The sequence below is a fragment of the Kryptolebias marmoratus genome, linkage group LG12 (assembly GCF_001649575.2).
Source record: "Kryptolebias marmoratus isolate JLee-2015 linkage group LG12, ASM164957v2, whole genome shotgun sequence".
NCBI lineage: Eukaryota > Metazoa > Chordata > Actinopteri > Cyprinodontiformes > Rivulidae > Kryptolebias > Kryptolebias marmoratus.
In genome coordinates, this window is record NC_051441.1 from 8,424,537 (window position 1) to 8,437,543 (window position 13,007).

Genomic DNA, 13,007 nt, shown 5'->3' on the forward strand with positions numbered 1-13,007 from the left:
ATCCAAAACTCAAATATGATCTTGGAATGCTTCCTACAGCTGTTTACTGCCTGCTTGTGCAGCTCCAACCTGTTATAAATAGCCCATTGAATATAGATATGCAGTTTGCTATTTGAGATGATGCATTGACCCTGTGTGATGAAAGGTAACCCTGATCTTCTCCCAGTCAGCACTTTCTTCCCTCCTCTCCTTCCCCCCATAAACCTTCCTTGGAGTATTTTAGAGCAGGAACGCCTTGAACCGAACAGATCCCGAGATAAATATGAATATTTTTCTTCTGTACTTTAGAAAGAGAAAATTATCAGCCTTACAGGTGGTCTGCAGGGATGTGTTTGCGTGCGGAGATCTTTCACCAAGTGAATCGGGTTTTAATTGGCGCCTGTGACTGTTCCACCAAGTGAGGAGTAAAGCAGACAGGAGATGAGTCTTCATGTCTAATGAGAGCATGTTGGCATCTGACACTGAGCAGAGCTGCATGAGGCTTCATGAGGTTACCAAGCTGCTGCTGCTGCTGAGCGAATCAGGGAACTTATATTTAGCCTTGCAAGTGGCGCACTATGGATTATGTCTTGGGGCTCTCCAGTTTCGTCTTCAGTGCGTTTTGTTACATGAAGGGGGGGTTGTGGATCTCCAGCAGGCTTTCAGGTGATGAGCAGGCCTGCTGCATGGTCTCAGATCAGCTCTGCTTGAATTTAAACTCACTTTCTTTTCAACTTCACTTCTCTCACACACATACACCCTCCGTCTCTGGAAGAGGGATTTCTTTATGATCGTTGTTTTTCTCAAATATCGCTCGAGGCCAAAGATAAACTTCGGGTGAGGCTGCTGCTCCTACCAGCAGAAGACAACCATCTGGACTATCACCGATTCCCTCACCAAGCCGCTGAGATTCGGGATCAGACCTTGTCATGGATATACTTGCCTTAGAGGCGAAGAAAACCAATGGAGCAGAACCTGAGAAGAAGCCGACATCCAGGCCAAAACCAAAACCACAGAAAAAGGCTAAAAGGATTGTTTATTTTGAGGTGGAGATCGTGGACTTGAAGACTAAAGAGAAACTGCTGCTGCTGGATAAGGTCAGTGTGAGGACTGTTCTTCCACACATTAAAAAAGGCTGGGATTTGAGTTTTATTTAAAACACTACCCAGGTTTCACAGATTAAACATGTTCCAGGAGTAGCTGCATCATCAGAGGACACGCTTTAGCTTGAAGATGATAGAAATGAATTGAGCCGTTGTGTGTCTGTGGAGCGAGGGTTGCAGTTAGGAGGTGAGAATTCCCTTTTCATCTGGCAGGAATTATCTGACGGAGCTTCAGCATACGCCCGCGCTGCACATCGTGGAGACAGATGAGTGGGATTAGCAGCTTGTAGAAATGTGCAGAGTTGGGATTGTAACATGCAAAACCATGTTACAGCTGAAAAGAGCAGAAATACAAGCCTGACAAAGTCCTAAAGAATTAAAAACAGTGCACACAGGGAGGATTTCTGTTGGATTTTCACTTTAGTTGATGTAAATGTCCATCTATAGAAGCATAAAAACAAGGCTGCTGACCTCCATATATTTGTTCACTTTGTACAATTTGATTGCAGGTGGAGCCAACATCTACTGTTTTGGATATTAAAGCTTTGTTTCACAAATCATGTAAGTTTAGACAATCTTTGTTGTGACACGATGCATCTTTGGCACCATTAGGATGGAAAACTGTTGGGAAGATCTCAGCATAAAAACAAATCTGACTAAAACCAAATCAATCTACATTATAAATGCGCTCTTTAGAACACAAAGTGTAAAATTCACTGTTTTTTATGTGTTTCTAACAGATCCAAAGTGGTATCCTGCTCGGCAGGCTCTGTGTTTGGATCCAAGTACATCCTCACGCACATTTTATTTACTTTTTTACCTTGTTTATCCAGATCATTTGTTGTATAAAGGATACGGTGCGATGTTGTGTGACAGTTCTGGCTGTCGTGTTTCTCAGAGGCCAAGTGTCTCAGGGATGAGGAAGTTCTCCAAACACTTCCTGTTGGAACCACAGCCAGCTTCTACTTCAGTGACCTCGGACCCCAGCTCACGTGGGGAACAGTGAGTCCATCAGACACCGAACACTAACGAGCTGCGTTTCATAATTCAGCATCAGGTCGTAGAGTCAAAGCTTTTTATTGCTTTCACCTTTCAATCTTTTCTTGGTTTTCTTAAAAACAATCAGAGATTTGATTAGGTTTTAGATGTCTGAACAAAAAAGCTTTTTAATTAGAAACGGTCTTTTTTGAGTTGGCCTTGATTAAACTAGAATTTTACAGAATCTGATCTTTTTAACCAGCTGTCTATCAGGTAAAGAGACCCACTTTGCAAAACAAACGGCACCATATGGAAGATTTGCACTTAATTTTCTAGCGCATGCCAACCCACTTGTGCTTTAAATATAAAGAGAAACTCTCTCGCTCGCTCCAATCCAGCTTCTGAATATAAATATCGTCCCTCAGTGACAGATAGAGGTGATTTGCTGTCGGCCACTTTTCTCCACCTCCTGCGCCGCCTGTCCTCTCTGCCAGGACATATAATCTCATGGCCTCATTTCTTCCAAAGATGTTTATCCCCCTGACCTCTCGCTGGGCCTCTTTATTCCCCCTCAGCCACACAGTGTCTCCACCCCACGTCCTGCCTAACCCTGACTCAACCCCAACACCCTCCTGGCTTTAGGCTGACGGCGGTGTGGGCGGAGGACCAGTAGGCGACAAGTCGGGCTTCCTGAGCCGAGGTTCTGTTGGAGGTGCTAATTCAGGAGTCAGCTGAGCTAACTCACTGCATCATATCATCTGTAGCTAAAGAAAAAACAACAACAATTTTCAGTGGATATCCAGTGTGAACGCTGACTGCTGTAATTTGTTGAAGAAGCTGAAACTTAAATGCTGAAGTTAAAACAAGCAGAGCAAAAATTAAAAGCAGCAAAGCAGTAGCTAAAAGCTAAAATTAGCAAAGTTGTAGATGAATGCTAAAATTAGCAAAAGAGCTGCTGCGCACCAGCTCGGGTGACAAAGTGGCTAGCCAGGTGGGCGTGGCCTACACTGCATCTCAAGGGGCATATCAGCCGAAGAGCCTGCTCAGACCCAGCAGCTAAACCACGTGACCGATGTAAACAAAACAGATGTTTCACTGCCAAGATCCAGATGTGATGAATAAAGTCGGTCGATTAACCGAATCTGATCAATTAGAGGCTCTGAGTTAAACAGGAGGGGATTTCTGATTGTTTTTTTGTCGTCAGCTGTTAAACGACAAAATGAACTTACATCATGCTGACAGGCAGGATGCTAAAAACAGGAGCTAAAAGCTAAACTTAGTTAAACATTAGCAAATAGTAGCTAAAAGCAAAAAAATAGCAAAAACCATAGGTGAAAACTAAAAATGGTAAAATAGTAGCTGAAAGATAAAGTTAGCAACACTGTAAATGCATCTAAAAGGAGAAAAACCAAAGTTAAAAGCTATGAGATGTAGTTTAATTGTAAATTACAGCGTTTTCTGCTCTTTTTAAATTTAATTTTACATGTTTTCCCCATCAGCTTCCATCTGAAGAAAACAAATCTGTCATTTCAGGTGTTTCTAGCTGAATGTCTCGGTCCGCTGATTCTTTACTTAATGTTCTACTTCCGCCTTCCCTTCATCTATTCTCCAAAATATGACTTCACCAGCAGCAAGCACTGGGTCGTACAGTGAGTGCGACACACACACACACACACGAAACATGACAAACCGTTGTGCCTCATTCTGCTATGTTGACACTCAGTCTTGGGGAAATGTAATGGACTGCATTGGGGCAATGAATTATTCACCGCCAAATATGCCAGTGTGTGTTTTTGTGTGTGTCCTGCTGCAGCTTGGCCTGCATGTGTCACTCCTTCCACTACATCAAGAGGGTTCTGGAGACGCTGTTCGTCCACCGTATCTCCCACGGGACCATGCCTCTCAGAAACATATTTAAGGTGCCGCTTGCTTCTCTGTTTTTGCAAACTCAGACAACAAATCGACTTGTGTTCGGCGCCTTATCCAGACACTTTGACTTATTATATCTTTAATTTCTGTTCCAGAACTGTGGTTATTACTGGTGCTCCGCAGCTTGGATGGCATATTACATCAACCATCCCCTCTACACCACTCCCTGTAAGTGCTGACTGCTGCAATATTTGCTTTTGCTCATCGCTAAGACTTGATATCTTAAGTGATTTCTCTTTAAAACAAATACAGTTTATGGGCAGCAGCAGGTGAACACAGGTCTTTATATCTTCTTGGTAAGTGTCAGACTTTTTATAGACAGCAAACATAACACTTTTGTTTAGCTGTTCAGCTTCAATGTTTTGTTTTTTTCTCCTGAAGTTCTGCCAAATCGGGAATTTTTCCATCCATGTTGCGCTGCGTAACCTCAAACCACCAGGTGAGCGTTTGTATCAAAGCACAAACTGACTGTTTTGCTGCTAAATGTACAGAGCAGCGTTCTGTTTGAATTGATGTTGCTCATTATTTCAGGTTCAAAAGTCAAGAAGATTCCTTATCCAACGAAAAACCCCTTCACCTGGATTTTTTGGTTGGTCTCTTGTCCAAATTACACATATGAGGTGAGGAGTTGCATCATTTACAGAACGTAAATTTTGGTCAAATAAGGTGAAAAAATTTCCTAAAACTGATCATTTTTTAAATTAGCAAAGCCGTATCAAACAGCTAAACTTGGCCAAACTGCAGCTACAAGCTAGGATAAGCAAAATTGTAGCTAAAAGCTAAACAGTAGCTAAAAGCTAAACAGTAGCTAAAATCTAAATCTAACAATTCAGTTGCTAAAAGCAAAAATGAAAAAAAGCAAATAATTTACATATACAATAAAATCTCAAATCAGCAAATCTAAAATAACAAAATCATATCTCAAAGTTAAAATTTGAAAAATGTAGTTTACAGCTAAACATATCAAAATGGTAGCTAAAATTTAAAATAAGTAAACCAGTTGACTAAAGCTAAATGTAGCCCAATTGTTCCTGAAAGTTAAATGTAGAAAAATTGTATATATAAGAGGTTTTCTGCTTTTTGAAACCAGTGAGGTCAAAAGTAAGCAATGCTAACACTTTAATAAATCAAATGTTTTTGGTTTTCCTCTGACTTTTTATACTCCCACCATCAAGATGGATTATAGTAATATACAGTATATCCAAATGTATTATAGTATTATATATCCAGATGTATTATAGTCTAATATATTGAGATGTATCTTTATGAATGAGATGGTTCTCTCACTGAGATACTGAAGCCAGCTGTGTGCAGGTCAGAGGTCAACTACATGCAGCTAATTCATGCAAACACGACAAAGATGCGCTGTTGCTGCCACCTAGTGGCAGAAAACACTTTATGTTCCTGCAGTCTCATTGACCTGTCTGTGTGTGTGTGTGTGACCTCTCTGCTCACAGCTGGGCTCCTGGATCGGCTTCACAGTCATGACCCAGTGCGTGCCTGTGGCCTTCTTCACCCTGGTGGCCTTCATCCAGATGACCGTGTGGGCCAAAGGCAAACACCGCAGCTACTTAAAGGAGTTCAGAGATTACCCCACGCTCCGCTCGTCCATACTGCCCTTCATCCTGTAGAGCCTGGAGGACAAAGACAGCTGTTCCTACATTTTGGACACACGGATCCGTGGATTACTTTTATCTGTAACAAGAAGTGGAAGACCCCCCCCGAGTGTTGAACTGGTGAACTGTCAGAGGCAAGACAGTAAAATGCAGCAAAGTCTTACTTTAATAATGTATGTGGTCTAGAGTAGAAAGAACATGAAACCAGACCTTTTTATTTTGCTACTTTTGAGTTTTAAGCTGTTCGACTGAGAAGGTTCCAAAGTGAAATGATATAATCAGACTAATCAGCTGTTTCCCACTGAGCCGGGAGGTGTGCAGCCTGGAGCTGACGACTCGTGCACTGATCTGACCCTGAAGTAACCTCCGTCCTACCGCAGACACAAATAAACACGCTTTACAGAGAAATAAACAGGAACTTGATGAAATCAATCATATTAGTAAAAAGAGTTGAAGAGCTGAAGTGAAAACTTTGTTTACAAGTGTAAAGTATTTCACTCTTTAATCAAACTACGAAACTGTTGAATGAAAGTCAATAAAAGATCACAAACTGAGACGTGAGCTCTTTGTTTTAATCTCTAGAATAAGTGTTTTTATTACAGTTAAAAAGGGAATACACTGAAGATGCAGACTACATAATATGGAATGTCAACACAATTCCTCTGCCTGGCTTTGAACACATCAGGCCAAGTGTAAACAAACAACAGAAAATATTGCATTTCATAAAAAGGTATCTGTAAACAAAAGCTTAGCAGCAGTATTGAATTTAGAACCACAAATCTAGTAGGAATAACATTTATTACTTTATTTTGCTTCATGTGTAAAAAACAAAACAAAACAAAGCACATTTTATTGGGCTGCATATCTGAAACTGTTCCCCAAAATGAAACTGCATCGTTGGACCACGATCGTTTAATTTCTTTAAGACGGCATGAGAACAAAGGAAAAAGCATCAGGGGTTATATCTCAGTGATGCGGAGACGCTGAAGACATAACCCGAAGCAGCGGCTACGTGTGGAATGATGAGTGAGGAATGGGACTGACACAAACACACAGACGGTCTGACTTCAACACTTCAGATGACATTTAAATCAACTCGTCGTTTAACAAAAAGGAAGCAGCTGATGTGCTTTTTCTTGACTTGTAGCTTCGGAGTGAACAGAAACTTAGTGGGAGGACACCCCGGCCTGCGACGGCGAGGCGCCCCAGCACTCAGTCGTACCTGTGTTGGTCCACCTGCTGCAGGACTCATACTTTACCTGCAGCGGTTCCTGCTCTCCACAGCGGAGCCACAGAGGTGAAATGGAGACCATTTGAAAACAATGAGAGGTAGGATGACAGTCTTTCAGTTTCTGGTCGTTCTCACAGTGAAGGTGGATTCTACCGCAGCTTGCCCCTCCCCCCTCCACGCACACCCTCTACATATGATGCATATGAAGGCGGGCGGTAAAATCCAGATGGGAGAGGGATTGCATGCATGTTTGAATCAATGTCGCTTCAGATGTCGTCGCATTCCAGGAAGTGGGTCCTCTGCAGCACTTTGACGTGGCGCTCGTAGATTTTGAGGGCGGGGCCGAGTCGGATGGACAGGCCGGTCAGCACGTCGCTGCGCTGCATCAGGAGGAGGGATTTCCCATCGATTTCCTGTTGGGGAGAGAACGTGTAGTTTCCTCCGTTTAACAATGTCGACACGTGAGAAACGAATCAGAATGAGGATTTCTGGAGCAGCTTCTGAAAATACACTAACCTGCGTTCGAAACGCCACCGCCTGCTCTGGAAATCCCGCAGCTGAAAAGTAACTGGCCACGTCGGCCACGGACCACTGCAACAAGTTCTGGTGCATGTTCTCCTTTTTCACCAAACTGGAGAACAATTAGAAACAAAAGAGTCAGAACCGACCATCACTTCAGCAGGTGATGCTTTAATTTCATGACCGTCCGCATATTTAAATGTTATTGTTTCAAGCTGAGTCCCTGGATAAACACAAACTGTTTATACGAACAATCTGCCAAAATCCAGAGCTGCAGGTGGAAGAAAAAACAGAGTTTATCTGACCTGCAAACAGCTAAAGTCAGTGGAGCCCAAATGAACTGGTTCTGCTAATTACTACATCTGAGTTTCCTTCCTAAGACTGTAAAGAAGCGCAGCAGGATAAAGGTTAATAACAGGTGTATCAAACTACTGTGGAGAGGAAGATGAGGCGTGAAAAACCCGGCTAACGTATCTGTAGCTTGAGCTTGTCAACGAGATACTCACATCTCATCTCCTTTATCACCGTTTAGGAGGCTCTCTTCACTCGCTGTGTAAGAGACGTCGATCTTCTTAAATGTGCCTGTGAGCGAAGGAAACGTTGATTAATGCGTGACACTTCACTGATTTCTTTTTATAAAACAGTTTGACAATGCACACGTGCTTCAAAATATACTAATATTTAGTCGTGGCATTAAAAATTATTAGTTGGTACACATGACAGTCCTGAGCGAGGACTGAATGCTGGGTTTTTTTTTGGAAAGGTGAGTAAAAAAAAACCTTCTAAATGGTACTAAGTCCACAGATTCTCATCTCTGTAAGCAAATATCAGCTGCCATCAAATGAGCAGCACAGAACAATAACGGAGCAGTGAGAACAGGCACCAGCAGGGTGGAGGGAAGCAGGACGAGCCTCAAGGCAAGCACCAGTACAAAAGGCTAAATAAATACCACAGCCGGCTCTTTAACAAAGATTATCACCGGTGATCAGGCTTTTCGATGTACAAAACATGAAGATGCAAACTGCACTCACAGTTGTCAGATGGCACAGATAGTGTTTGTGGTCGTCCGTCGGAGACATTCTTGACCTCGTCCTGCTGGTCAAACAGAAACGGACAAAATGAACTCCAGCTTGAAAACGTCAGGCGGAAAGCGGAGTGATCGAAGCAACATGAGGCGTGCAGACGCTATTCGCCACACGGGCTCATTACCAGGCGGGCCGCAGACTCCGGTACCAACTGGTCGGACGAGACGCTGCTGTCCTCCGCCTTGTGTCCATCTTCTTTCTTTACGTTGTTCAAAGCACAGGGGCTCGAAGCTCGAGAGTGGACCACGGGCTTCGTATCTACAGCTGACACAGAGGGAACCAATCAGAGAACCAGTTACTCACAGATATAATCTCTGGTGGTGAGACTGAACTACATTACAGTCTGAATACAGTCCTACATGGACTAAATTCACCCAAACCATCAGTTTAATAAACAGAGAAATGCTTTTTATTAAGCCTAAACACATTCAGAGTTTTTGTAACTTTTCTACATTTTTAAATATTTGACTTTATTTTACAGAAATACATTGAGATCTCTAAATCTTTCAAAAAGCTTGTTTTCTTTGAAATCGACATGAGCACTACTTTTGACTTTGAGCTAATCTTTTTGCGTCTATTAGCTAGCATTTTCCTACTTTTAGTTTGTTTTTGTTTACTTTGACCCTTTAAACAACATCAGCATTAATGAAGAAGGACAAAGCGTCTCTGTCTTCCTCTGTTGTTCAAAACTGAAGTCAAAATGTTCGTTTTTTTAGGTGCTGCCATGTTGTATTTTTGGGGCTGGCTGAGTCCCGGAGTGAGTTAGGAAAATGTCTAATTTTGCTAGTTTGACCCTTTTAGCTACGTTTTTTCTCCTTCTAGCTTTTAGCGAGGAGAAAATCAGCGCTCACTCTGCGTTTAGGCGGAAAACGCAGCTTCTCTAGTTTCCTCTGCAGCTCTGTGTCCAGGTTACATCAGAGTATTTATGCTGTAAATACCCAACAATTAATCATCTGGTTAAATGCTCCCATCTCCACCTCAAATCCACAGCAAGGCTTAGCATAAGCCTGCACATAAAACAATATCGGAGTGCTCCGTAATACAGGGTGCGCACATTATCCTGCGTCCAGCAGTGGGAATACCTTTGTCCCGCTGCATTCCTGGGTGCTGGCGCTCCACTGGGCTGACAGCGGAGTCATAAGCCCAGTCATTGTGTGGAAGGGCCCTGGGGCTGGAGGGGGGCAAGGAGTTAGGCCTCCCACCCGCCTTCTGGGAGGAGGCGCAGTCCAGAGTGGAGCCAGAGCTGCAGTTGGGGCCGGGGCCTGGGACGGGGGCGGGCCGGGCGCCAGAGGGAGAGCAAGGTGCAGAGACAGCTCGCACAGGGGTGTCCTCCCGCGCGTGGCCGGGAGAGGGTCCGTTCTGCCCGTCCCGGGTCTCCTCGACCCCCTCCTCATCCGGATTACTGTCCGTGTCCATAGTCATGGAGGTCTCTCCCTGTTACACACACAGGCAGGGATACAGATTTCCACTTAATATTTTTAATTATTACAGCCCTCTGCCGGAGAAGTGAGATAACAATGTTCTATATATATAGTGGGTGTCCGACCACAACTCATCAACTTTTAGAGCCAATCCAACTCAAGATGGCCGCCACAGCTAAGCGACCTTAGCAAACACAAGAATAGCTATAGCTAAGGCATTGAGATAAAATCTGGCGTGGTAGTAGCTGAGAGTCAACCTGAAAGAGTACGCTAAGTCACATCTCGCGAGATCTCACAATATCGCACGAGATCGTGAAACAATGTCCCCTTTCAGTATAATTTAATTTTAGTTTGTATTGGCCTTTAATTTGTTGTAAATTTACTGAAAGAAACAAACATTTTTGACAAGTTAACAAGCATGTAAGATCTGGAGGGTCAGAAGAGGCTGACTGAGGGCCGAGGCTGCGCGTTGCTTCTTTTTTATTTTATTTTTTTACACAAACATGTAGTTAGACGTCTGGTACGTGGTAAGTCGTTCAAAAATGTCTTTCTGACTTTCTGCGGGGCATGTGTGTGTGTGTGTGTGTGTGGGGGGGGGGGGGGGGGGGGGGGTCGATGGGAGAGGAATGATCTCGCGTGCGGCTGCGTGCGCGAGGAGCAGAGGAGCGCACTAAAAGCCCGCCCCGCTCCTCCGCCGGATAATGGACTGCGTTTCACACACACACACACACAAACCCCCACAGTCCTCTGGATCCCGTCCAACATGGTTTCACCCAGACTCCCCCAAAAACCTGCAGGTCCGCCGGCCTCGTTGATCGGGAACACGAGGAGCACAGAAGCGAAGGAGAACGGGGCCGACGGGAGGCGGTTTGCTCCTCTCAAATTTCCTCCAAAGTGCGCATGGAGTTGGAGGAAGAAAAAAAAAAAAGCCCTCGCCATTGTGTCTGTTGTTTCCTTACCGCTTCGCTGCAAACACACACACACTGGAAATAAATAAACACGAGGTAAACTCGGTGAGCAGACGTGTTGATGGGTCCACTCTGACTCGGCATCGGGTCAACAGTTTACTGTAAAGAACTGGGAGAAAGAAAAAAAAACACAGAGAAAAAGAAAAAGGCGTATCGGCTCGGAGAGAAACGCACATGATTCCGTTATCGGACACGCCTGCAATTTTTTTTCTCCTGAACCTCGAAAAGAAATGACAAGCTTTGTCCAAGAGTGTGTTCGGGCAGAGGGGAAGAACCGCATCAGGGTTCGTGGCGACACGCAGCTCTTCCCTGAGAACAAAGTCGATTTGATGACAGATAAACCGCGAATTGGACAAGCGCCTCCGCCATCTGAGCGCCGGCGGAGCGGCTCCGTCATTCCTTACTTCGCACCGCCGTGACTTTTGTCTTTAAAAAAAATAATAAAATAACAATAATATATTGCTTCAGACAGTCACGGGGAGATGCATCGGCTGCACGGGACGACAAGGAGCCACAGCGACACTCATCGCCAAAGCGTCGGACGTGACCGGGTGTCCGACAATGGATCTAGGGGTTCGACTTTTATGCACTGCGTCGACAGTCTCCCGCCGCGAGGCAAAATTCACCCCCACAGCACGGGTGTGCTCCTTCAAGGCACTTCGTGACAGATTATTGCGGATTCGGTCGTTTAGTGTGACAAATGCTGTAATGTTTAGAGGCACGGACGTGACGCGGGTGGGGGGAAATGTGGACGCTAACATGGCCATACGGGTGCCTGAAATGTCCGAACTCGGTTTCCGGGGAAAATAAAATTAACGACCGAACGTCCCGTCGCCCCCGATCCAGTCTCCTACATCCGCGCTGTTCGAGACTTTTTTTTCTCCGCCCCCCCCCACCCCCCCACTCCCACACTCCCACACTCCCACACTCCCACACTGATAAGAAGTCGCGCAGAATGAAAACGAGCGTTTCCGGCACCGCCTTTAAAAACTAAAACCACACTCGGACGAGACGCATGTGAACGCTTTTATTTTGAAGGCCCGCTCCCCGTGTTTCCGGTCGAGCTCGGCCCGTTTCTCCCCTTCGCTCCAGCGCCCGAGTTTTGGGGCTTGAAAAGCGCTTTCTGCCGCTGATAATGGAGGCTCGGGTTGTTGCGCGCGAGCAGGACAAGGCAACTTTTTGGGGTTTTCTTTGTTTGTTTGTGTCCTACAGCCGCTGGGGTTTTTTGGGAGGAGGAGGAGGGGGGGCTTCCAACCGGCGCGACGTAAAAATATGTCACAGTCGCGCTAGCTTACACGCGCACCTTCTTTTCTTCTCCACCTCGGCGGCGCTCGAGCGAGGTCCAACCGCCGCTCCCCGTCTGCGGCAGTTTGGGTGCACTTGCAAATCACTCCCCCCCCACCTCCTCCCCTCCCCCTCCCCACCATTCCCAGTGAAATACAAAAAAAAAAATGCGTCAATTTTTTCATCGTTTTTTTTCATCCCCCTCCACACCGCGTCTTGTTTTTTTTACTTCCACCTGTACATTTGCGGCGACGTGACATGAACAACGGCACGAGAAGCTCGTTAAACGGTAACTCCTATCGCCCGCCGCGAGCCTCCACATTACCTCCAAATCCTCCTCGTCCGGGTCGGCGGCACCGAAAGCGCTGTCCCCGTTGCTCAAGTCCGAATGACTGGCTTCTTCCACCGCCGCGCTCCTCCTCGCCGCCGCCGCCGTCAGCGACACATCGTCCTTCTTTCTGCTCCTCCGCTGAACCTTGGCGGCGTTCCGATACGAAATGGAGCCCTTGTAGTTAACTTTCAGCACGGTCTGCTCCTGAATCAGTTTCTCCAGTTCCGCGCAGGTTCGGTCCGGCTCGGACCCGTGCCGTCTCCGGACCATTCGGCAAATCCTCTCCAAGTCCGGCCGGGCTTTCCGAGACCGCAGCGAGTCGATAGTGTCCAAAATCCACTCGCGGTACTTGGATTCAGACATCTTTTTTCCTTCTTCTTCTTCTTTTTTCCTCCTCTCAGTTTTATCGCTCCTTTCTCCCCCGCCTCGTACCTCGGCGCGTCGGGCTTCAGCGGTGCACTCGGTGATTTTCGTGATCCGCGGTCCGAGCCCCACCGAGAAGCGGAAACCTCCGCTCTACGCCTCCTGCGTTTGCGCTTAAGGTGGACCGACGGAGTTGCCGC

General features: G+C 45.7%; 2 protein-coding genes across 4 annotated transcripts; one reads left to right on the forward strand and one right to left on the reverse strand.

Moving 5' to 3' along the window:
• Positions 1-461: 461 nt before the first annotated feature.
• On the forward strand, positions 462-6,159 carry tecra (trans-2,3-enoyl-CoA reductase a). Of its 2 annotated transcripts, none has more exons than XM_017425401.3 (11): positions 462-1,076; positions 1,592-1,643; positions 1,823-1,867; positions 1,981-2,084; positions 3,594-3,709; positions 3,874-3,979; positions 4,085-4,157; positions 4,242-4,285; positions 4,371-4,428; positions 4,530-4,609; positions 5,447-6,159. In XM_017425401.3, the coding sequence occupies exons 1-11, from the start codon at positions 909-911 to the stop codon at positions 5,618-5,620; spliced, it is 1,020 nt and encodes a 339-aa protein (XP_017280890.1). In that variant the 5' UTR covers positions 462-908; the 3' UTR covers positions 5,621-6,159. The 2 variants fall into 2 exon arrangements, with proteins under 2 accessions (XP_017280890.1, XP_017280889.1); XM_017425400.3 differs by having other exon boundaries at positions 496-1,076; positions 4,521-4,609.
• Positions 6,160-6,174: 15 nt separating this feature from the next.
• samd1a (sterile alpha motif domain containing 1a) lies at positions 6,175-12,985 on the reverse strand. Of its 2 annotated transcripts, none has more exons than XM_017425283.3 (7): positions 12,439-12,985; positions 9,523-9,874; positions 8,565-8,704; positions 8,387-8,447; positions 7,862-7,937; positions 7,353-7,467; positions 6,175-7,249 (listed from the first exon to the last, which is right to left on the reverse strand). In XM_017425283.3, exons 1-7 carry the CDS (start codon positions 12,805-12,807, stop codon positions 7,103-7,105), a joined length of 1,260 nt encoding a protein of 419 aa, XP_017280772.1. In that variant the 5' UTR covers positions 12,808-12,985; the 3' UTR covers positions 6,175-7,102. The 2 variants fall into 2 exon arrangements, with proteins under 2 accessions (XP_017280772.1, XP_024863609.1); XM_025007841.2 differs by having other exon boundaries at positions 8,387-8,450; positions 12,439-12,984.
• Positions 12,986-13,007: the final 22 nt, after the last annotated feature.